Raw genomic sequence first — 26,368 nt, 5'->3', positions numbered from 1 at the left:
AAACAATGACCTGCTTACCTGTGACACTGTGATACTGCATTTCTTTGCCAGCTCCTCTTTGGCTTCCTCGCTGGGGTAAGGGTTGCTGAGGTGGGAGTAGAAATACTCATTTAAGATCTCTGTGGCTTGTTTACTGAAGTTACGTCTTTTTCTCCTGTCAAATTAATATAAAGAATAAGTATCAATTTGGTTTAGGTTGCAAAACCATGTTTAGTTGTATTTTCCAATTAAATGATTTATATTTAGTACATTTATGAAAATTATAACCTAAGGAGAGTTTTTCCATGTTTTTACAAAAGATACGTGGCTGAAGGTTCCAAAGACTAAAGATGAATATTTATAAAGTGGTGGATCTGACATTCATCAACCATTCACTACAGGTGAATCTTTCAGGTACATGTGTTTTTTTCGTATTAACAATTTTTATTGGTTTTCAAGTAAATCAAGTGTTACAGAAAACAAAGGGAAAATAAAACAAGCAAAACATAGAAGTACATCGATGGCTAAGATTACATTTGGTCAGGACCAGTGGAGTCATATAGTAACAATGCAAAAAAAAAAAAATCATGGTCTTACAATTTGGGCTGGCATAGAGGAAGAGAAGGTATCCCACGGGAGCCAAATCATCTCAAATACAGCAAACGAACCACTATGTGAAGCAGTCAAACACTCCATCTGTCTTACATCGGTAATAAGTTTATACAAAGTTTGCAATGAAGGTGGGTTAGAGGATAACCAACACATAGGAATACTTCTCCTGGCCGCTGTTAGCACATGTGCAGCAAGTTTTCTGGCCAGTTTAGATAGACCCGGGAATGGCAAGCCCAGCAAAAAATGCAGTGGGTCAAATGGGAGAGAAACTTGCAACAATGATTGCAACAAGGAGCGGACCTCTTCCCAAAAAGGAGCAATGGAGCTGCAGGTCCAAAAAATATGATAAAGAGAGCCAGAAGCGCTACTACAGCGCCAGCAGGCAGGAGAAGCACTCGGATTATAAACATGAAGAACTTCCGGGGTTTTGTACCACAACATCATAATCTTGTATATGTTTTCCTTAAAAACCACACAAATAGAGGATTTAGATGCATTATCCCATATTTTCTTCCACGTTAACAAGTCAATATCACGTTGTATAAATTGAGACCACCTACGCATATAAAGGTGAGCGTCATTGGACAAAGGGGGGGCCTCCATAAGAATTTTATAGGTGCTAGAGACAATACTCCTTTGATGGGGACCTTCCATACATAGACGTTCGAAGGGGGTAGCTTCCCCAAGCTCAATGAGGGTGATAGAATAGAGAAAAAGTGGCGTATTTGAAGGTATACATATAGATGATGAGGGGGTAGAGAGGCTTTCCTCTGGAGATCCGAGAATGAATGTAAATTACGAGTCACCGGGTGTACCAGGTGACGTAGTTGAAAAAGGTTAGATACTACCCAAAGAGACATCCGGGACATGGCCATATTGTCTGGAAGATTAGGGTTATGAAGGATATTTGTCAGTGGGGAGCATTGAGAAGCCAATGTGAATTTAGCCTTACATTTCTGCCAAACAGTCAATGAAAAAAGCATGGGGCCTAGGAGTGAGTGGCGAAAAGAATGAACATCCACCGCCGAGGTCGACCAGAGAAGGGAACACAGATGAACTGGGGACAATTGTAAAGACTCGATCTCAGTCCATGTATTGGGAGGGTAGTGAATGGACCATGACAGAAGAAAGCAAAGGTGGGTTGCAAAATAGTATGTTATTATATCCGGTGCTCCCAAGCCTCCCCTAGAACGTGGGGAAAGCAGAACAGAACGAGCAATCCTGTGCCGCCTGTTGTGCCAAATAAAATGTAAGAAAGATTTCTGAAGGGAGTGAAGCTTGGACATAGGAACGGGTACGGGGAGGATTGCAAACAGATATAAAAGTTTGGGTAGTACGGTCATTTTTAAGACATTAATACGACCAAGGAAAGAGATAGGCAAGGCATCCCAGTGTTTCAGGGAGCGAGAAATTGCTATAAACAGTGGGGGAAAATTGGCCTCGTATATGGATTGGTAAGAGGAAGTAAGGTTGGTGCCTAAATATTTTAAAGAGTGGGTGCACCACCGGTAGGGAAAGGCTGCCTGAAGGGAGGAAAGAACAACAGGAGAAACATGTATTGGAAGTGCCTCAGTTTTGGACGTGTTGACCTTATAACCTGATAAAGCCCCAAATTGTTTCAAAATTTTGTGCAAAATCGGTAAAGAGGTGTGGGGACTCGTAAGTGTGAGGAGGATGTCATCTGCAAATAATGATAATTTGTACTCATGAGAATGGGATTGTATCCCCCGGATATCCGGATTCGACCTGATGGCAACAGCCAATGGCTCCAGACAGAGAATGAACAGCAGGGGAGAGAGTGGACATCCCTGACGAGTGCCATTTGACATCTGAAAGGGGGGTGAGAGAAAGGAAGCTAATCTGACCTGTGAGAAAGGGGACGAATAAAGGGCCTTCAAAGCTGCAACAAATGAACCCCTGAAACCAAATCGCTCCAAAACCATGAACATGTAAGGCCAGCTTAAACGGTCAAAGGCTTTTTGGGCATCCAAGCTCAATAACACAGTAGGGGTAGAGGAACGGTTGACCAGATCAACCAGATCAATAGATCTCCTGGTGTTATCCGCAGCCTGTCTGGCAGGTACAAAGCCCACCTGATCTCTGTGAATGAGTTTGGAAATAATACCGGATAGTCGATTGGCCAAGATTTTAGTAAAAATCTTATAATCGGAATTAAGTAGGGCAATAGGGCGATAATTATCTACGATACAGTGATCCTTATCAGGCTTAGGAATAACCGAGATATATGCACGGGAGAAGTCAGTCTGGGGTATGATTCCCTTAAATAGATCTCGGTAAAGGGATAGGAGATGAGGGGCCAGAGTACCAATAAAAGATTTATAGTAGGAGTAGGGCAGTCCGTCCGGTCCCGGGGCTTTACGAGAAGGGAGGTGTTTAATTGTATCCAATAATTCCTCTAGCGTAATATCCGCATTAAGAGCGTCAATGTCTGAGGGTGATACTCTCGGAAGTAGCAAGGGGTCAAAAAAATTATCAAACGATGGTTGTGTGAGAGAAGGGTGAAGGTCCGGGGTTAAACAGTTATACAATTTCCCATAGAATGAGCCAAAAAGGGTTGCCATGGCCCGAGGATCATAAGTAGGGCATCCATCAGGCTGTATTAGAAGGTCGGGCATCGTGGAGGGGGACTGGGCTTTGAGACGGTTGACTAACATACGGTGTGGCTTGTTAGAAAATTCATAAAATTTCTGTCTAACCCAAAGGAGAGATTGTGCAGTCTTACTGGAGTCAAGGGCTTTAATTCGGTCACGTAGAAATGTTACCCCCTGAAGCCCTGAAATAGATGGCTTATTCAGTAACTGACGTTCCGCCAACGAGAGCTGTTGTATGAGAGAGGCCCTAGCACTCGCCGAGGACTTTTTTAAACGGGAACCCATGGAGATACAGAGTCCACGGAAAACCGCCTTGTGGGCCTCCCACAGAGATGAGGAAGAAGTTACAGAACCGACATTAAAAGTAAAGTATGTATCGAGTCCCCATGACAATTCATCCCTAAGATGGTCTGTGGAAAGAAATGTCTCATTAAGGCGCCAGTGACACGGTTTGGGCATAGCAGGGGGAAAAAAAAGATTTAAGGTCAAAGAGGCATGATCAGACCAAGTGATGGGATTGATTTCAGAGGAAACCAGAAGTGGGAGCAAAGAGGCAGAGATGAAAAAATGATCTAGGCGGGAATAACTACGGTGAGGGTTGGAGTAAAATGTAAATTGTTTATGAAGGGGGTGTTTAATCCGCCAAGCGTCAAAGAGACGATGCTCCCTAATCAATTTACGGAAAGATTTTGAAGAGGAGCATTGCCGCTTCGAGGGGGTGGACTCAAAAAGCACTTTCCTGTCTTTATGGGGGGAAACAATCAGATTAAAATCTCCCCCTACAATCACCTGCGAGGTAGTAATAGAGTCTAGATTAGCGAGCGTTTGGGATAGGAATTGCAGTTGACCTGTATTGGGAGCATATAAATTCAACAGAACAAGGGGAGTCTCGCCATGCATACACTCTAAAATAATAAAACGACCCTGATGGTCAACCTTGGAGGAAACAACCCAAAGGGAGCAGTGTGACCCAATAAGGATTGCCACCCCGGCCTTCCCAGAAGGATTAAAGGCCGAGTAGGCTTGGGGAAAAAATCTCGAGGCAAAACGAAAAGAGCCAGTTGATTTAAAATGGGTTTCTTGGACAAAAATAATGTCTGCTCCAGCCATCCACCGTTTTTGAATGGAGTTGAGGCCCTTGACGTTATATGACAGAAACCTCAACGCCATTATGAAACAACGACAACTGACCTACATGTAATAGCATGAAAAATGAATGGAATACCATCGATGTAATATAGTGAAAAACAAAAAACATAAAACAGTTGAATAACACAGTACAGTGCAAAGTAATAGTATAAAAAACAAAAAACAGAGAACTAACACTAATAAGTATCCGCAAGGATATAAACTCGGGGATAACAATGGGACCCAAGTCGTCTAGGCCTATGGCTAGACAAAGTCGGGGGCAACACGACAACCAGGACATCGGAAAGATCGTCAAGCCCGGCCAGAAAAAAAAAAAAAAATCAACCATGAAAAACACCCGACAATTTGGCCGGACAGATAAGGTAAACCTGTGGGAAAATTATGTAAAGACAAAAAGAACCAAAAACCCAGGAAGGAAGGTTCATCACCGGATTCAGAAGGGCACCCCAGAGAATCGTCAAGCAGGTGGATCAGTTGACCGAGGAAGACGCGGACGTTGTGGGGTACGAGAAAGTCTCTTCCGACCTCTGCGAACTGGGGTCCAGATCTTGTTGGGGGTAGCGGATGGACGAGACGGAGTTGGTGGCAGTGGGGATACATCTTCAGACAGAGGTGGAAGTCCCAGGCGTTTTAAGAAGGAGTCCGCCTCATGAAGATCACGGAGCACAACTTGGGTATTGTCCCTAGTTACGATCAGCCGAAAGGGAAACCCCCAGCGGTAAGGGACACGGTGTTGTTGAAGATGTGTGGTGATCGGTTTCAGATCTCGTCGCTTAGCCAGTGTAATCGGGGACAGGTCGCAGAAGAGTTGGAGTCTGTCCCCCTGAAATTCCAGAGACGATTTATGGCGAACAGCAGAAAGTAGAGCTTCTTTGCTTTGAAAAAAATGAAAGCGAACAATAACGTCGCGAGATCTGGTGCCTTCAGCAGGTTTTGGGCCCAAGGAGCGGTGAGCCCTATCCATACGCCAATCTGCTTCTGGAACCAAGGGGGCAGTCGCGGTAAAGAAGGACAGAAGATGACGGTGCAACTGTGCATCTGCAATAGACTCGGGCATACCGCGGATACGGATATTTTGGCGCCGTTCCCTGTTTTCCAGATCCTCTTGCTGGAGCTGCATTTGGGACATGGAATGCTTCAGATAAGCGTTATCCTCCTCCAGCACGTGGACGTATTGTACCAGATCATCAAACTCATTTTCCAGTCTGTCTGTGCGGTCTCCAATCTGGGTAATTTCCCCTCTAAGCTCCAAGGCCAGCTTTCCAATTTCAGCGGATATGGACGCGGTAATGTTGCGCAAAAAATTTTGTAGCTTGTCATCCAACGCTGACAATGTGAGGGAAGGTGACTGGGTGGCCTGTTGAGGTGCCAGGGTGGAAAGAGGATGCTTCTCTGAGGCAGAGTGCTCCGCAGCCCTTGCAGTAGCATGCTGGGGCTCATAGTCCTCCAGCAGGGAGTGTGTCAGGGCAGAGGCTGGAGTGTCTGTGGGTGCAGTACCGTCTGCGACCACCGGGGGGCCGCGATCTCTCCCTGGGCTCTCAGTCATACCTGAGGCTGGGGATTGTGGCCTGGAGAGGAACCTCCGCAGCGGCGAGGGTCACGTGGGTCACGTGGTTGCGGGGAGGGGGGCCTCCAGCGCCCTATCTTCCCCATCAAGCCTTCGCTCAGGTGCCGGGCCGGGTGCAGAGTACGGGTGACTCACCCGCAGCGGAAGAGGAGCGGAGGCAAGTGTCGGGTGAGTCTTCACTGGCCGGGATGAGCGGAGCTCACTTAAAGTGCGGCCGCCATCGTCCCTGGCCGCGCATGCACCCCCTACATGTGTTTTAAATAACAGTGATTGATTCTCCACCAGTGAGTTGGTCCTTGCATTATAAAGTGCCAGAATAGCATAGATTTTATTTTGATCATAAAAAGGAAAGGTCTAAAGAAATTAGACAAAGTTAAGAGATCAGAGGGAAGAGGAAAAAGTACTGATATATGCCCCTTGCATCTGTCATAAAACAGACCGCGGATCCACAGACCCTTCTGTGTAATATAGGATTAAATATTAGATAGTCTGATGAGGAAGCCAACATGGGTGATGTGCCTCTAAAAGAATGTGGGGATTTATACTAAAACCGGTGCACGCAGAATCTGGTCCAGCTGTGCATGGTAGGCAATCAGCTTCTAAGTTCACCTTAAAACCTGGAAGTGGATTGGCTTTTATGCAGAGCTGCACCAGATTTTGCACTCTCCAGTTCATATTCTCACTTGAGCGAGATTATTTTCAGGCAATTTTAAAGCATTTATTTGAGTGCTTATTTATTTTCTTCATATGTTTTATTATTGATAACATCATATGTTGTTGTCATCCTTATATCTGTTTCCTGGTTTTCTGTGTGGTGTTGTGGTGTCTTGTGCTATCAAAACTCTTGAGCCATATCTGCTAACAGAAAGTTCCTGTGAGCCTTCACCAGGGGATGAAGGTTTTCACATCCAGGAGATAAAGGTCTCATCATCCAGGATGAACATTCTTAAATCCACCATTTTGTTGTTCACAAGCCTGAAATTGCTTGGAGGACACTGGGTGCTAGGAACAAAAATGCACTAAAATGCTTGTGCTGCATGTCTTCAGGTGCTCCCATTGAAGTCTTTTAGGGCCATAAATGAACGATTCTGCCTGAACAAAAGCTCTTTATAGGACAAGTTACAGCAGGGCTCTCAGGTGTCAATAGACACTATTGAATATAATGGGAATCTTCATGCTGAGTGTTGTCTCGATTTAGGAAACATGCAGCAAATCATTCAGATGTAAATGAGGGCTTATACTGTGGACAGGGCAATTGAATATGTTTCAGTTACATAATGGGTCAAGTCTGAAAATGAAAGGTATACATTACAATATGTCAAATCACCAGAATAAAGACTTCAATTCAGAAGTGAAACCCCAGTATGCATTAGAAACCTTCAGTAATAGATTGTAAAAGAAGCAGAAAATTGTCTCCTAAAATCTGGCCTCATGTTCATGCTGGCCTGTTTTCCTCTAAAGGAGGAACAAATGCTCATATCACAGGAGGATTTCACATTCTGAGCTATGATGGCACCAGAAGTGCCACTACCATTTTTTGTGATGCCACCACTACAGCTCATAAAAACTGTTACCTATACTAGCACCAAAGCTTGGTGCCTGATATGTCATGAATGCTAACTGCAGAGTAGTGATAATTTGTAAGAAAAATAATTAGCAATTATGATTAGTACAGCAAAAAACAAATTTACCTTAACTTCCACTTTAAAAAATTATTTGCCGATACTTTAGTATATGCCTTACATGCTCTGTAATGTTTTGATATCTATATTCTTTTTGTCTCTTTTTTCAGTCATGAAACCAGGCAAGCATCACAGGATTGAGTTCCTAGCACAGATGGATTCACACTCAGGCTGTTATACATGTTTTATAGGATTCAGACAACCTCCCAGAGGGAAGCCTTGAAATGTGCAGGCCTCAGGGCTACTGTGCCATAAGGCATCCGGCAAACTGCCTGCCTGGGGCGGCTAGGATCTTATTGCTCTCATGTTCTCCTTTCTATATACATTCCTATCCTACAGCACTATCTGACTTTCTCCCTTGTAATAGTATGTTCACTAAAGAGTTAATGCTGCACTTCAAGAAACACAAGAAGTTCCTTTGTTATGCTCTGGTTGCTAAGTTAAGCAATTCACACAGCTGGAATAGTTTCTGTGTAATTTTTTTTTGTTATTTGCTCAAGTGTGGAACTCGAAGTGATAAATTGCTCCATTTCTAGCTCTCAAGTTTTCTTTACACTTGGTACACTTGTGATCACTGATGTGCTTATCCAACATCTACTTATTTGTCCTATTGGCAAGCACCACAATGTCTGGCTGCCATGTTGGTGATGTTAGTACCCTGGAACACAGTTCCAAAATGTTGACATTCCTTGATATACGACCATTTAGCAAGAGGTATGGACTAGTGTTTAGACATATTCCAAAGACTATTTATTACAAAAACTTAGCATACTACTTAATATTTTTGTGTTCTAAGTGAGACTTTTTGAATCTAACAAATTAAGCTGTGAATACCATTTATATCATTACTCATAAACATACATATATCAGCGTAAAGAAGAGAATGATTAACCAATTCAATACCGGGCAATTTTACACCTTCCTGCCCAGGCCAGTTTTCAGGTTTCAGCGCTCTCACGCTTTGAATGACAATTGCGCGGCCGTACAACATTGTACCCAAACTAAAATTTTATCATTTTCTTCACACAACTAGAGCTTTCTTTTGGTGGTATTTAATCACCACTGGGGTTTTTATTTTTTGCTAAATTAACAAAAAAAGACCAAAAAGTTTGAAAACAAAAAAACGTTTTTCTTTGTTTCTGTTATAAAAGTTTGCAAATAAATAATTGTTCTTCATAAATTTAGGCCAAGATGTATTCTGCTACATGTCTTTGGGGAAAATAATCCAAATTAGGATGTATTTTTTAGTTTATAGGAAAGTTATAGAGTTCACAAACTATGGTATAGATCTGAATATTGATCAATCCTGAAGTACTGACAGCCAATCTAATTTCTTGAGGTCCAAGAATGTCAGAACAGTACAGATATCCCCCAAATGACCCCTTTTTGCAAAGAAGACAGTCCAACGTACTTCATAAGAGGCATGGCGAGTTTTTTGAAGTTGTATTTTTTTTGTCATAATTTTTCGGAAAATGAAAAAATTAAAAAAATTTGTTTCACTATTTTTTTTTTACATATTGTCACCAGTGCAGTACAGCCTCATCATATAACTGGCATTGCGGTGATCAAGGACATTGACTGGTAACAGTATGAAAAAAAAAAAATATATATATATATTTTTTTTATTAATTTTTTTTTTTTTTTTAAGATTTTTTTTTCATATTTCACTATGACCAAAGTAGTACACTGTTACCATAGTAACATTGTACTACTTTGGGGAAGTGATCAGTATTTTTTTTTTTTACACAATTTGCTTATAGCAAAGAATTACTTTGCTATAAGCAAACATTTACCTGAATGACATCGATTCATTCAGGGTTTTTTTTTTGTACTTAGCTGTGATTTGGCCACAGTTAATCACATGACATGTGCATGTGATTAGCTGTGACCATTCACAGCTAGACACTAGTATACAATGGATGGCATGAATGAAGCCATCCATTGTATACAACTGTCATGTGACCTGCTGTGATTGGAGCGCAATCTGCGCTTGTGCGGGAGGACGCCATATGGCGTGCACCCGGAACGCTGATGACATTTGCCGCCCGCTATTCGGCCATAGGGCGGGCGGCAAATGGTTAAAGACTTGTCTAGATGGGCAAATGCATTTAGCTTGCATATGAAATTGCCTCCATGTGAGTTCACTGATGGGTAGATTGAACAGCAGTTTACTGCCTTCTGACCTGCATTTGACCTCCAAAGCTGCATTGAGTTGTTTCAAGCTGCTTTTGCATTTCCATCAACGTTTATGAGCATAAAAGCAGTTCTGATATGAAAGCTCAAGTACACAGACCTTAAAAAGACTACAAAAGGCAGCGAGGAAGCATAAAGATGTGTGTGCACAGTCTCTGTGTCTGTGCTTAAAGCCCCTTTCACACAAAGGGTCCAATCAGGTCCACCTGTCAGTTTTTCAGGAGGACTTCTGTCTGTTTACATCTGCCTATCTCCAATCCGATCCTGTCTGCTAAAGAAAAATGGAAGGGGATGACACTCCCTCCGGCTAGACTGATCAGAGGGCAGTTGGGTGTAAACAGAGAGCACTCCTGCCATTCAATAGAGCAGAGATTCAGTGAATTCACCAAGCTTAGTTTTCACTGCTTATGTGGGTCAATAACTTCATAAATATTTGCCAATCTACCAGATGTTGTTGAAAACCATTTGCTGTCACTACATGTTTGGAAAGCAAAAGGATATACTGTTCTGATTTCTTATGACCTTGTACACTCCACAGTGTTTACCATAGAACAGCCTTTCTCAACCTTTTTACCCCAGGTGAACCCATAATATAAGTTTCAGGGAACCCTTGCTAAAACTAATTAACCAGGGGGCAAAGGGGAAAATGACCTTTGCATTGGTGGTTAGTAGGAAGAATACAACCCTACAGTGGTGGTTAGAATGCCACCCTTACAGACAGCTAATGCTGTTGGCTTTGCCATATGGCATTGGCCCGGAACTATGCAGGCACCGTCAAATGGAAGGTAAATCAGCCAATGCTCAAGAAACCCCTAGTAACCTCTGGAGTAACCCTAGGGTTTCACATAACTCTGGTTATGGCTACCATAGGGTGACAAGGTTAATAAAATTCGGCATAAAAAAGCAAGGCTTTATGGAACCCTGTGAGCTTCTTGTTGAACAGAGCTGATAACTATTCAGCAACAAGCAAAATACTTCATCCATGTTCTACTTTCCACATTCTATGCTATTTTATGGTGGCTATGAGCACTGTTCTTCATATGGTTAAAAAGAAAAAAAACTCTTCAAACCTCAATCAGTACAATCTGTGTTTCATTCAGATTATGTCCAACAGCACTTTTAACAAATGGAACCTAGGTGTGTAAACTAAAGCATTTGTGCACATGTGCTATGTGACCTTTATTTGTTTGACTAAAAAACCTTTACAAATTCTGATTAGAAATCTGGCAAGCACTACCTATGGTTTGCCAGCTGCCATGCTTGGGCTTACAGTTCTTCAACTACATGAGCAGCTCAGTTTGCTCAGTCCTGGTGTACTCCATAGTAAATGTTTAGCTTAAAACATGTTTGGTCACTGTTCTTTACTAGGTTGCATTATTTGTATAGGCATGTAACTAGTTTACCCCAAACCTGCTTCAAAGCATATCCCAACATATTTATTCTTTTACCTCTAGAAGAACAAACATCTTTTATGTCTTCCTGTTATGTCTTCAACAGGTTTCTAACATTTTTCAGGGGCAGCCACTGAGAAGTCAGTTCCTATTGATGTAGAAAAGACCACAGCACTATGTCACTTAAGAGTCATTTCCCTACATGCATGTTTTGCCAGATTCTTAAGGAAATTTTTTTTTGCTGGAAAATCAAATTTATGTGTACATGTGAAGAGCGATGGTTGAGATTCATAGTCATAAATAGAGTTACCAATGTTGCTGAAATTTAGGAGAAGCAAAGGCACTGTGTTGTTAAATCAAACAATTTAGGAGCATACCTGATTTCTGAGGGGTCAACAGGTATTTTCTGTACTTTCAGCATTTAAAAAAAGAAATAAAACATTAACTTTTTTCAATTTTACTTGACTTAAACGTTAACACTGACCTGGCATCAAGAAACCTCGACCGCAAGATCATGACAGCTTCACACGTGCTTTGCTTCAGCTGCATTTGGATGGAGCTGAACTTTCTGTGGATAATGCCCACCATCCTCTCAATCTCTTTGGGGGAGATGGGACGTGTCCGGCTCTGCTCTCTTAGGAGATTCATCACATGGGTTGTGAATTCATTGCAAGCCTATAACAAATAATAAAATGGAATAAACTCATAGCTAAATAATGTATGCCACACCATTTTGTTTCTTACCAGAGGAGTCTGTGTCTTCATGTACACATGAATACAAAAACTATAATGTTGACCATATGCAAACATTTTTGCCAGGAACATAAAAATCTGTAAAATTGTTCAGTATCCCATAACACAATCTTTGTTCACATAAAGATCAAGGATCAATTATGAAATGATCATAATACCCTATGAAATTGATCATAATGCCCTCTTAGGAATTCATCTGCCCTTTTAGGTTTAATGCGGACATTGCAGCAAAAATATTTATAAAATTGTAGACTTTCAGTTATCAATTTAGGGTGAACTAACTCAATAAAACTCATGATTAATTTAGAAGCATAACCTTAGTATTTTTGTGTAAATGACATGCAAGCATCACTCAGTTCAGAAGTACTATAGCTCAAGCTGCCTGAGAATAGAACCCCCGGTGGGTGTGTCCATGACAGCCTATGTACACAGGAAGTGGGGTGGATCATTCCAACCATCATTTAGCTTGGAAAATGGGCAATGCAGGACTTTGGAGCAGTAAGTCTGAGGGGGGCAGCTGCAAGGGACTAGGTGAGTATAGCAAAAAGTAAAAATAAAAAATGTTTTTTATTTATTTTAAACAAGACAAGGTATTCTAATACTAAAAAAAATAACTGTAGTTCAAATGTAAGCTGACTCTAAATTAGGGACAACAGACAAGAATTATTACAACAGACAAGAATGTTTTTGATGCAACTCAGTCAGAGATAATCCTCATCCATGACCAACTAAGGCAGCTCATAAAATTTTCTTTCCTTCCACCATGGGTGGAAGGAAAGAAAATTGCTTGATTCCCCCATCATCACAGTCCGCAGCGTTAATGTGTTCTGTTGGCAGCGGGCGTAAGGAGCCTTTGCAGATGGGAGAACAAGATTACTGCTAGTGGCTATAATCGCATATAGAAAAATCCGACAGGCTGGTTGTACTCAAGTAACTTGACAGATCGATTTGGGTACAATCAGCCTGCCCATGTATGGATTGAATCTTATCCGGTCCCTGCTGAACCGGCTACATTTTGATCCATGTATGGCTGGCTTTAGACTATGATATATGATGAATATATGATTATAAAACACTGTCCAATTGCTACTATTCCTCCTGTTGAGAAGCTGGTTTCGGAGTTGTCTCTCTGAACATCCTCTTGCTATTTTCAAAAATCAGTCCAAGTTCAATATACATGTTTTTGAAGCACTAAAATGTGTTCGCACAATTCAACCACCCTTTATGGTAATGTACGGCTATGAGGTTTCCAAAGTTCATATAATCTAGACATTTACCTCTGATCCTAATTGATCAGATGTTTAGTCAGAAATACATATTTTTAGGCACTGTGTTTAGCCAATTCTAGCATAGTTTATCTCTGACATTCTTGGTAAATAATAATAAAAAACACAATGAAGGCTTTAATATAAAAATGCATTAATACTTACCCCTCCAAAATAAGGAAAACCATAAAATAAAACACTTTTCTATTCCCATAAGGGAATTTTCAAAGAAAGAGCAGAAGCAAGAAAAGCGGTGATACTTTTACGGTAAATAACAAATAGCTTATGAAAGTATAAAAACAGCAATAACATTATTTTATGATTAGATAAAAAACTAAAAATCAATAGAAACACTAACATAGAAGATTATACTCTACATGTTGTCTGAAGCAGAATTCGGTAAGTGGAACATTTAGTGTGCGAAGCTGGGAATAAGTAGGGATTTATTTCCTCAAAGCTTGCTGCACGTATTTCAGCTTATTAAGGGAAGCCATGTATGAACTGAAAGGCTGATTAGCAATTTGGCACAGGCCCAGGGTTTGTGGGATTCACCCGGCATCCCTTTAACGCACTAGTTCATACAAGATTAATTAGAACATCTCATTTATGTAGTATGCACTCTAGCTCATTACTCTAAGTAAAATTCGTTAAGTATTTACATTTAGATAATTAAAATCCGGGTACACCCTTAAGAAAGAGGCAGGCACTTCTGCTAAAGTGATTCTTTGCTGTCGACCCATTAAAGATGGCGTGTTACCTTCTTATTAATGAGTGCCTAAACAGTATGAAGAGAGAGTGTTCTATAATGGAGTTACTGAATGATTTTATATTCGGCATTACACCCACACATCTGCATGTATGAGTATGTAAGAATACTACACTGACAATCTTTTAGCAAAGAGTTTAGTTTGAAAGTGCTCTACAGTAATATCTGCATTTCATGAGCATGATCACAGTGTATGCACCTACTCTTTTCCCAAGGATCTAGTCATTTACCATGCTCAGGATCTGTTTAGCTATATAGATGGCCACTATTTAGAGAACGGAGAAATTAAGCTACTGTTGCCAGCTCATCACTTTTATTAAACACACATATTTTATACAATTTTTATGCTTAATTGAGACCAGGAGAATGATTTCTCAAAGTCTATCTCACGGTCTATCCTTTGGTCACTGAACCAGTGTTCCCCCACTAAAAAAAAAACAAACCTTCAACTTAATGGAGAGGTATGACCAAAGCTATTTTGGCCCTACCTGTTCTATGGGTCACAGGAGTGCAAATAGTTCTGCACTCCTGTGACCAGTTTTACAAGCTAAAGCCCGCTGTTGGCTGACTTCAGAGCTGGTCCAGGGTCTGGAAAGATCCCAGCAATATGTTTGGTGTTCTGCCAACATGCCTGGACCGACAGTTGGCTCAGCCTTTCAGCTGCGCTGCTGGCAGACTGAGCCAGCTGCCCCCTCCTCTCCACAGTCCGGCGCTTCACTGAGCACTGGAGGGGCAGGTCTGAGAGCCAGCAAATGACAGTCACGAGACTCTGCTCGGAGCAGAGGGAAAACTGAGTGATCAGTGGTGTTTGATTGCTCAGTTCTCAGTGCAGAGCTGGAAGGGGACAGATGCAGCATCAGATTGATGCTGCATCTGCCTAGGTGAGTATGATTTTTTTTTTGTAAAACCCCTACTTCTCTTTTAAGTAATGTAGAATATCATGCTATGCTTTAGTCAAACAGAACATAGAAACATATTCACTTCACTTTAATACCATCTGCTGCAACAGTGTATATACCCCTGCTGCTCTGTTACACTGTCAGGTGTGAAGGTAAATACTCTGTACTTTCAGGTATAGGGGAGCAGATGATTTGTTCCTCATCCTACCATGTTGCAGCACTGCAGCTTGCATCAGCAACGTAATGTGGGGTTGGGGTTTTATGCAGAGTGTTCCCAAGCCTATGCAAGTTTTGACTAGGATCGACTTTGAGCTTAAACAGGGATTCTTCTCTTCACTCCTTGAGGCAAATGAAGCAATAGTGCTGTGAAGAAAAGGTAACTACAAGCTGCTGTGAGAGCCAGCTTTAAAATGAACCTGTTGCTTTTCTCTGCATAAGCACTTTAAGGCTTTTGCCTAATTTCCATGTGGTGGTAGAGACTGCTATATGCAGTCCTAATGTTTGTACCCAACCATTGACTACATCATAAATGACTGACTGCACTGCTTACAGTAGATTTTTTTTTCCTTCCTTTGACCTACTAAGCTAACAATTTTTAGAGGGAGGACATAGATACGCATTATTTATATCTTTCCAAATGTACATGATGGTTAGAGGCATGGGGACCACACTTTTCACAAAAATGGTTTTTGTTTTTAATCTCTGTATTGATGTTAATGGGCAATCCGCGTGCAATGCCTTCTTGCGGAGCTATGCTGAGTTTTTAGTTGCAGTTCCTTAAGTTATATAGCTTTAGAACAGTGGGAGGCAACCCTGGGGAGGTGTAGATCTACCTGGATAACATAGAGGAGATCAAAAACAACCAGAGTGCAATACATTTATACATAGATTCTCACAGCCCTCACATCTCCTAGACCGCCATCTATAACACTTTACAGCTCGTTCTGATTACCTAGAAAGTAGTTGCCATAGCAACACAGCGCATTCACAACTCCCTCTGACCAATCACAATGTCTTTGCTGGAGAAGGAGAGAGCAGATTGTGAATTCACCACCTGGCCTGTCCACTTCATCCAATCAGCGAAAGCTTTGCATTTAATGAGAGAATTCAAAATGGCACCCGGGCTGAGCAAGCAACCTCCCAAGTTCAATAAGCATTAGGGTAGCCACTCAACATGGAAACCAGAAACTAGCAGTTGCATTGTAGTAGAGGTGCCTACTATAGTGATTACAAGCTTCCAAGTGGATCAGCCAGGTATAACACATACAGTACATATTTATTTATTTAGGTCCAAGCCAGAGCAAAAATGTGCATACCTGGAATTCAGCTTTAATTTAAAAGTGTGTAAAGGTGCACCTACTTACTTTTTTGCCCTAAGCAACAAATTTTCCTGTGGGAAATGCACAGCCCCCTGTAACTGCTTTAAACTGATTTTAGTTTAGTAACAGGTCATTTGGGTGCACCACAAATGGTTAAGTTGGGTCAACTGCAGTCTGATTTAAATAATAAATCTATGTACCAAAGTTTTAACTAAATACATCTGAGTCATTATCATTTTAACTATGACAGCAGTTTCTTATCATAGATGAATTTTGACTTGATCCAGGTCTCCCAGATGTTCAGGGGCAAAGGGACTCTTACCATAGTATTGCCTTCAGCAAAAAGCAACTTGAGTGCAGCTCTGGAAAGGCAGCTCTCGAAGTGTCATTTAAATTACACCAGCTGTGGATAATGTACAGAGCACATTTTGTACATGCATCTTTTACTGAAAATTATGTATAGCATGCATTCTGTCCACTGTAGGGAGAAATAAAGCTGAACTTACACAGATATTCATTTTTCAGAAATGCTGATACTCTCCAGGACTGATGTCATATGAAATAATATGTATTGAGGTAAGTACGAATGATTTTAAAAGACACATAATATGTAGGGAAAATTAAATGGCTTCCAATAGTGGCCCATCAGGATTTAACTCTTTATTTTTATTCCCCAGAAAAAGTGAATGTGATGGACTCAAATGGGCATCAAATCATGTGTTCCTGTTTTCTTTTCTCCATGTTTTTTTTTTACTTCCATACATACAGATACTCTATATAGAAGTGTTTACTGAACTGTATTTTAAGACCCTTGCCATAAACCTCTTGTTACCTGGCATTTTATGTATGGACTATGTATACCTAGGTAAACCTGAAGCTAAAAAAAAAACTTGGGACACAAAATACAACTGTGGGCCTTAATGCCAGCTGTATACTTAAGAACATCAGCCAGCTTTATTGTCACTGCACACTCTTAGCGCAGTTTACCAACAGCTCCCAGTCACCATATAAAATCAGGAGCTGGCGAATGGGGTTCATGGGGGTTCATGATCATGTCACTGTTGCAACAGGCAATAATAGTGATCACATGATCAGGAACTCCATCTCCTGTCTGTCAGAACCCTTCAAGGGCCAGCCAGCAGGAGCCTGGACCCAGGGGTTAAAAAGAAGAAAAAAAGCAAGAAATAGACAGAAGAGGGGGAAAGGGCATAAAACAACTGCATGGAAAACTGTCTCTTGTGCTCCGGTCCAGTAATGTGATCTCTCCAGTGGCTGGCTTCAGTGAAGAGGAGAATTCGTCGACAACAGCTACAGAGCCAATGCAGTGATGTCATCCATTTATTTACTATGAAGCATCTGTTGTCAACTGTACCTCTACACTGAATTTGGCTCTAAGAGCCGATCATGTGACTGGACCAGAGCGCTCTCAGCATAGATAAGTATAGACATCTTTCCTTTACAGGGCAGTTAGGATAGGCAAACAATGGGGGTGGGAGCAGGTTTAAGTATAGATAGGATATGACTTGACTTTAACTGCTAAAAGTGGTAGTAAACCCACTTTGTTCATTTTTAGCTACAGGTAAGCTTATAATAACTGTGAGGATCGCGGCGTCAGACCCCAGACCTTCTCAGCAAACTTGTGACCGAAGGACTAGCCAATCTAAAACCGCGCTGTCACATGCGTAACAATGCCACACCCAGCTGCACCCTGCACAAAGATTTTCCAGCTAATGGACAACAATCTGTGTACCTGCAGCCTTGGAGCGATTATTACTGGGTCAGATTAATTACGCAATTAACCCTTCACACTGCCACCACCTCCTTTTTGTACAGAGAAAGAGGAAACTCGGCAATATTAGCAATACACTATGATGTTTGAATAATCGTTTCTGTACACAATGTCACCGCAGACAGATGTATGCAGAAATTTAAAACACACAGTAGCGCTTCAGAGACAGGGATTCTTAGTTTGCATTAAAGAGCTTTAGAAACAGTTCAACACTTTTCAGAAAATAAGATTTATTACTAAAAAGGTCAAAATGGTGCAATAAAAGTATTTACAGAAAATGATGTAGCCAATATATATATATATAAATATACAGAGAGCCATACCACAGCAAAGAGATAACAGAAAGAAGTTTAGAGAGATAGAGTACTTGCCAAAAGTCCTGGGTTAAGCAGATAAAGTTTCCTGAGCCAAAAGGGTGCCTTATCTCCCAAAGTTGGTTCCGATGTTAAAAGGGAGGATTCTTCAACTTCAACACGACCTACTCAACTTATCTGCTCCAAGCATAACAGCCTTTTCTAGGAACTAAACAGGGTGTCTCCTTGAAGCAGAGAACCAATCGCCTCATTTGGGGAGGGTGTTGCAGGTGGAGACCCAAGCTAGAACCAAAATCCCTCCCAGTTTATATCATGATCCATAACTTACCCTTGGTGCATGTAGCAGCCTTGCCACTAGTGGATTAATATGCAGAAGCATCTGCTGAACGTCTAGATATTAAATATGACATACCTGCTTGGGACAGTTAAGAAGATATCATTTTCTGCTCTCCTGTAGATTTCAGCTGGGGGGGTAAGGTATCAGACGACTTCCATTAAAGTGACCAATCAGAATATATGCCTGGTTTCCTTGTACGTCTTCCATTTCTCCAGATATAAAATTATATGGAAAAGGGGATTTTTAAATGTGAGTCTGTTTTATAGCTAGCTGGAATGTCTTTGAAGCTCAGCGAAGGACTGGTTTATGGTTTTACAATATCTCAGATTCAGAAGCTAACAGACACCCGGGCACCAGCAAGTTTGGGATTTATAACCATGCAGCTCTCCCACTGTGCCTGTGATCTCTGGCATCATACAGACAACATTCCTGAGAGAGGGGGGAAATTGGAGGGAAGCTGATTTGGGAGTAGAAATGATACAAGATGGAGGATCCTTAGCAAGATGGATGACCGCGTCCATCTCTGTATGCTCACTTGCTACACCTCCCCCCTCAGGTGGTTGCATGGGAGGGAACTGCAATTTCCCTCCTGACACAACCGACACCTGCTGCTGGTTTGGCTGATCAGGGCACAGACCCATTGTGCCCAGAGGTTCACCTTGGGGTGATCTGGTACAATTGCACTGCGGGAGAACCAGGTTCCTTCTGAGAAGAATGCTGTTCTCCCCAGCAAGACTGTTGTGCCAACCAAGTGAGTTGTCAAGGGTGAGCACCAGTCGGCTGTGACTACCCAGATATTGTGGCAACTGCCGTGGTGCCTACCTGTTCACACAACACTTCTGTTCAGGGGTGTCATATGCTAACATATTGAGATGTAGCTTCTTGCGAGGTAGAGAATGAGATTTCCCTCTCCAATCTCCTTCCTCAGGCCCAGGACTACATCTGACCCGAAGGTAGTGGCACTTGTGTGCACCAGAACCGGACAGGCGAATTCTGGAACTCGCCTTCCAGATGTGTCCCCAGGTACCTTCGTCCAAGATGAACAGTCCTCTTTACCTGCTAGCATCCAGGACACCATCTCCATCAGTTTCCTGTCTGCTAGGTCAGTCACAGGTTCAGCTGAGCCATGATAGTTGCACCCAGGCGTCTTACCGCAGCCAGCTGCACCCAAGACTGACATAACCTGCTTTTTGGCCTGGGGAGTAGGCCAGGCCATAACTGCCTCAGTCTCTCCATTCCCAAACCTCTGGGGGTCTCTTCCTACCGGTGGTTCCCAAGGCTGAACCACTAACACACCCCTCTGACAGTTACCATTCTCGACTGTCAGACTAGGCATGGGCAGTTTGTTCCTGACTAGTGACCGGGGCCCAAGTTGCTCCCCCCAGACAGGGCCGAACACTGCAAGACCCCTAAAGTGGGCAACTGCACACAGTTCCACTCCACATTGTAGGTCATTCCTGACCCTTGGGGAGGTGGTTGGTGTGTTCTCAACCCCGACTAGCTTTCCCGTGAATTCAGGCAAGCCACATGGGGTGGTGAAGGCTGACTCGTACTGAGCCTCCTGGGTTAGAAATTGTGGCCCATACCCTCTGCTCAGGTCCATGATGGTTAGACAGCGGGCACCTGCCGGATGCTTTATTACCTCATGGCTCCTGGGCATGGGGTAGGCCACAACCACAGGGCTGGCGCTCAGTTTTCCAAGGTCCTCGCAAAGCCTGGTCATCTGATCCTGTTTGGGGAGTGAGACTACCGGTGATGCCCAGACCCTGCAGGACCTCTGGATCCCTGACTGTGATATTTCCTCTGTCTCTTTGGCCCATTCAGTCTGCACCTCCTGTGAGATGAGGTGGGCCGAAGGCATGAGGGAAGGATACACCCTGCCGTCCAACTCATGAACAGCACAGTGAGCTCTCCCGGGGTTTCCCTGAACCCAGACACTATCTATCATAGGCCTTGCCAGCAGCTTCTGTACCTGAATGGAAAGGAAAGGGGATTGGAGTTGAAGGCCGCAGCTCTCTCTCTGAGGGCTGGCTATCAACTCCAATGGGGCCCCTCGCTCTTCCAATCCAGGTGTGCTGTCACTGTCTATGACATATGTTTGTCTGTCTGGTGTTTGGGGGGGGTGAATCTAAGCCAGAAATAGTTGGAGGGGGTTTCCTCCCTGGCTTCAGATGTTCCCCATACACTTTGACAGGCGAGATCAGGTGACACTCTTTCAGTCCCCAAGCCCCCTGCTGGTAGACCATTCATTTCACTGTCCCAGTCAAGCCATTGTTTATCTTTCTCAGCAGGGAAGCTCACAGTTAGCCAGTGGATGAATGCAACATTTTGGCCATTCTCTAGTGTTGCATTGGCCATGGGACTATAAGTCCCAACCAGCTGTTGTTTACCTTTCTCAGCAGGGAAGCTCACATCTAGCTTGCTGCTGAAGTCCACGTTTTGATCACTCCTCAGTGCTGTCTTGGCCGTGGGACTACAAGTCCCAACCAGCTGTTGTTTACCTTTATCAGCAGGGAAGCTCACAGATAGCTTGCTGCTGACTGCAACATTTTGGCCATTTCCCAGTGCTGCCTTGGCTGTGGGACTACAAGTCCCAACCAGCTGTCCAGTACCATACAAAGACAACTGCTGGGAGGTTATCAAGGTATGATCCTCTGAGCAAGAAAAGGGCCTATCCAGACCATCCCTTTGCTCAGCACCCAGAGATTGTACCTCTGCCCACTTCACAGCACTGTGGGTGACCCCCAACAATGAAAATAGATCATTATTATCATCATGACCATCATCATCATTATATTCATCATCATTAACATTATCAACATTATAATCAACATTATCAACAGTTACGTTTGTAACATCAATGACACATGAGTTCATTACCTCCCCATGCAAGGGGATATCCTCTCCTTCTCCAGCTAATGGAGAATCCTGTAACCCCACTCTATTCCCAGCCCCCTCCCTCTGTCCATCCACAGGTTGCCCAGACATTACCCCAACATCTTCACACAGTACCTTGGCATGTCCAGAGAGTTCCAGGGGGGCCTCCATGGTGTTCTTGGCAGGGGCATAATAGGACACAAGAGTAGCCAAATCGGCACCCAACCAAACAGGTGTGGGAATTTCATCCGAGACCCCCACCTCCCTCATCCCCCTTCCTGCACCCCAATCTATGAATACCTTTGCACAGGGTATGCGTGAATGGGCCCCCCCAACTCCTGTGAGGGTAAAGAACTTTCCTGGGATGAGGTTCCTTTGTTCAATCACCTCTGGCTGGATCAAGGTGACTTCTGCCCCGGTTTCACGGAAACCAGTTACAGACCGGTTGCCCACAGTGACTGGCTGCAAGTTGGCAGGGGTTATCTGCATCTTCCTGTGCACAAACAGCACTGAAGAAGAGTTGCTGGCCGGCTGGCCAGGTGATGTCATCTGCTTTCCCACAGGTGTGACATCTGCAGTTGTCTGGCAGGGATGGCTTGGCCCCAAGTACTGCAGGTTTTGGGGGAGGGGAAGCTTGACTCACCGGCATAGGAGGGGTTGCTATGGGTGATTTCCCTCCTTTCCAGCCAGTCGGAGGAGCCTTGAGATGGTCAGACACCTGCGTGTGGACATAGATATCTGCCAGATCAGCTGCAGCTTTGGCAGATGCTGCTTCTCTCTCCAAGACAAACTGTCTGACGTCTGACGGGCAGATATACAGTAGCTGATCTCTTATCATGAGATCCTCCAGAGACTCGTAGGAGTCAGCTTTCAGTCCTTTGGTCCACTGCCGGAATGTTGTGCGTAAGCGACTGGCCACATCTGTGTAAGAGTCCCCAGGTCCCTTTTTCAAGGACCTAAACCGCTTGCAGTACACTTCCGGGGTCATTTGGTGCTTCTGGAAAATGGCTTCTTTTAGAGCTTCATAATCGTCGTCCTGCCCCTCTGGCAATTCGACAAACGCATCCAGGGCCTTGCCTCGTAGTCCTGGTGTCAGCTACCGAGCCCATTGTGCTTGGGGCAGATGGTACTGACGGCAAGTTTTTTCAAATGACAGTAAATACACGTCATTGTCACTATCTTTTTCCATCACTAGAAACTTGGCTGCTGTGCCCACGGCCGGAGAGGCGTCCCTGTGCTCTAGGGACCCGAGGTTCTGAACCTGTCGCTGCTGCTGGAGCCTAACCATCTCCAGCTCGTGCCGACGATCAGCTTCCCTCTCAGCCCGGCGTTGTGCAGCTTCTCTCTCAGCCTGGCGTTCCTCTCTGGCAGCTGCTGTTTGGCGTTCAAGGAACTGCAAGTATGCCCCAGGATCTGTCTCCATGATGCGTTTCAGGGCTTCCTGCATCTGAGGAGAGTCTCTGCTGGTTACAGGCACTCTGGTGCTGGCCTTCTCAGGCTTTGGTGTGAAGATAACATTTGATGATACTCCAGTGTCAGTCTTTGTATGGCCATCCTGCGAGGCCGTCTCTGAGCCACTGGGATCAGAGGTAGCGGGAACCCCTTCATGGTCAAGTTCCCCCGAGTTCTGATCTGCTCGGCTATCATGTTCCAGTAGGTCAGGAATCAAATCTTCACGAGATTTGCGACCGACGTCAATTCTTTGTGAGGTACATTCCGTACTCAAATCACTTTTGCTCATTTTCTTGTATTCTGCTGCACCAGGCATAATTGCAAGCAAAGATAGAATAGAAAGCAGAAAAAGGAAGGAGCTGTTGCTATATGTCTCTCTCTCTATATATAAAAAATATGCACCGCTTGTCTCTAAGGACTGTTTCCACAAAGGTTTTGGTGCCAGGTTCCTAATCTGACAACTGGCGGTGATTCTTTAAGAATTTGTTGCTGTCTCAGCGAAAAATTCTTAAAGTGGCAGCAGTAAGAACTACCTGAATTTGCTGCATGTGTCGGTAATGTTATCGACACACGCAGAAATGCCTGCCTAAATTAGGTGCAGGTAGTTTCTAGGGAAACTCCCACCAGAAAAGTGCCGTTAGGGCTGTTATGGATTTTAAAACAATATGCTGCTTTTCATTTAAACCAGAGTTCTTCTTTTATTTGCTCCGTATGATAATTCATATAAAAATTACACTAGCCTATAATAATCTATAGCAATCTCTTAATGGACTATAATAAACTACTGGTAATAACTATAATTTGCTATAATCAGCCTGACATATGTCCCTATCCTACTGTGATTTGATTATTGTATCACGTTTACTGCTGAAAAGGATATTTTTTTCCCTGAAACTAGAATGAAGAAAGTTTAGCGTACCTGTTCATACTTTTCCAGTTCTGTATGGTAGATCTGTCGGATCTGGCTGAGTTTGGCTCTGTAGTCGGAATGTTCTATTGAGTTATCTGAAGTTCCACCTGAAGCAGCTGCTGCTGCAGCAGCTGCTGCGGCTCCACCTCCCTTCTCAGGTCCAGATACACCTTCGGCCAGCAACATATTGTCTAGTCTCATGAGCTGTGGGTCTGGTGGGTCTTCTTCCTGTGCACCTCGGATGCTGAGACCTTTGAATGAAGCATTAGACAAGATTGCTAGATTTAGAGAAAGTTACAAATACATATTTTAGCAATCCATAGCTTACTGTATATAATATACATTTTAACTTAAATTGATTAACATTTATGTCTATATTTTTCCCAAGTAGCTTCTTCCATGTTGTCTCTGTTGAGCGAAAACACTTTTCCTATATTTGCATATTTATTTTCCTCTCAAGATGTTCAATTACATTACACTTTGCTGCAGTAACTCAGCTGACAAGACTGAAAGTCTAGAACTAAATTTGGAGGTCCAGGAAAGTTGGAAAATTCAACCACTGTTCTTTAAAATTAACAATAGTTGTTGAGGTGGTTTGGATATCCACCTTAAAAACTAGAAAATAAAATTCAGTAACTCAAAGGCTGCCAACAGGAAGAAGTTGCAGACTCCCGTGATCAAGGAGGGAGGAAAGACTCCCATCTGATCATGGCAACAGTAAAATGGCAATGTTTTTTCTCCATTTATAGAATCGTCAAATACCAAAAGCCTATACTAAAAGAATGTTAATTTTAATTAGTTGGCTACTTCAACCAAAATCACTAAAATGCATTCTTGCAAATAAAATAGATACATTTGCAATTAATAAAGAAATACAGCACCCCTAAACAACATTTCTTCTGCAAGTCTTCGTTTTTCAGTCAATAACAACCTTTATTACATAGCTCAATGTCTAGTATATTACATCGTATTGTCCATCAACCCAACAAGCATAACAAACCTCTTTCACAGGCCCTATATATAATCAACTGTAACAATTGCTGTATGTAAACACTTTCTTGGGCTCCTACTGTGCCTACATACTGTGACTAAATAAAACCACTAACTATAGTGAATCATAAATCTTTCAAAATGGTCTCTCCCCATTTAAAAGTCACTCATTAATCAAAACCCCTTCCCCCTCTCTATTGTTCTGTTATAGGCGCTCTCAGTTTCTCCATATTATTGTTTCAATGGACAGCATCCCAACCCAGCGTATACTTTTTATTAGTCCTCTCAATGACTTTATGGTGTATCTATTTTTGTTTTTATTTGGATAGAGTAAGGATAAATTGGAACCCCAGTAAGGTCTTTTATTGATGTCTGTTTTCCTACTGTTGAAATGATGTCACTCTGTTTGTCCTGTGACCACTGTCGCTGGGACTGAAAGTGAGGGAAAATCTTAAAATTCTCTCACTGGATCAGGGATAGCAAGAAAATCTTATGATGGCTTATGGTCTCTTATTGTTTCAGTGACCACTATCTAAAATTAAATTTTTGTAACTTTAGGAAGATCTGTCTTACATCCTGGTCTGGAAATGCTGAAAGGAATTCAGAATATAATTTTTATCAAACTTTGTTGTTCTGGTTTGTGGATTCCCTAATAAATACTTTTTAGGACCTTGCATGGGTCCATGGTTTCTCTAAATCTCAGACGTAGTAGGTAAGGTCCTTAAAATATTAGTTTAGTATGTGTGATGACACTCATTCACAAAAAAGATTTGGCTCCAGACTTATTTTTATTCAGTAACAGATATCTGGAACCAAGCCTTTTATTGCATATGACTCTTCACTGGTACTTCTCAACACACACCTCAAAGCAAAAAAGGTGTTGGGTTTTAAACCATTCCCTACTGTATTAAAAAAAAAAAAAGTTTGGGCTTTAGATAAACTATCTGCTACTTCTTTTTACTACACAATAGTATAAAAAATGCTAAACACTCAGCTGAAACATACATATAACTGCCAAAAGAGTTAGAAAGTAATGCAGACTCATAACTAACTCTCCTTATATAGCTGCATTTTACAAGCTATGCACTGCTAACATCCTCTTCGAACTAATCGGGAGAATCACTACAATGGTAGCCCCAACTCTTTTCCTCCCATAAACTCACCTGAGAATCCCCCAATCTCAATCTGCTAAATCATACAGTCTCTGACCCCCCCCCCCAATGATGTCAGTTTTGACAAAATGCGTAGGGCGGAGTCAGATATCATGACATCACCAAACATGCGGAAGTGCACAAATTACGTCCTGGGCTATGTCATTGTACAGAGCTTCACCTGTTTCCATGTTTAAACCAGAAACAATTGAGTACTGTCCGTGATACTTTTTTTATTTGCACTAACATACAATTTTGAGGACAAGCTTTTGGGGAATGTCCCCTTCTTCAAGGTCTAAGCAGTACTACTCCTTGAAGACCTTGAAGAAGGGGACATTCCCCGAAAGCTTGTCCTCAAAAT

The 26,368-nt window shown here is 42.6% G+C and overlaps 1 protein-coding gene across 2 annotated transcripts in view; it reads right to left on the bottom strand.

Moving 5' to 3' along the window:
• The window catches only part of PBX3 (PBX homeobox 3), a 329,026-nt gene that overhangs the window by 32,280 nt on the left and 270,378 nt on the right, over positions 1 to 26,368 (bottom strand). For both annotated transcript variants that reach the window (XM_089677869.1, XM_089677870.1), the window contains exons 3-5: positions 23,876 to 24,117; positions 11,670 to 11,860; positions 19 to 154 (exon numbers count right to left, since the gene is read on the bottom strand). In XM_089677869.1, coding sequence (XP_089533995.1) covers positions 19 to 154; positions 11,670 to 11,860; positions 23,876 to 24,117 — 569 coding nt within the window. The remainder of the gene's footprint in view (positions 1 to 18; positions 155 to 11,669; positions 11,861 to 23,875; positions 24,118 to 26,368) is intronic.

This window comes from Staurois parvus, unplaced genomic scaffold (genome assembly GCF_062004578.1).
Source record: "Staurois parvus isolate SC_StPar_1 unplaced genomic scaffold, SC_StPar_1.0 ptg000194l, whole genome shotgun sequence".
In the NCBI taxonomy this organism is placed as follows: domain Eukaryota; kingdom Metazoa; phylum Chordata; class Amphibia; order Anura; family Ranidae; genus Staurois; species Staurois parvus.
The sequence above is the reverse complement of the archived record's forward strand: the minus strand, read 5'-3'. Positions and strand labels throughout refer to the sequence as shown.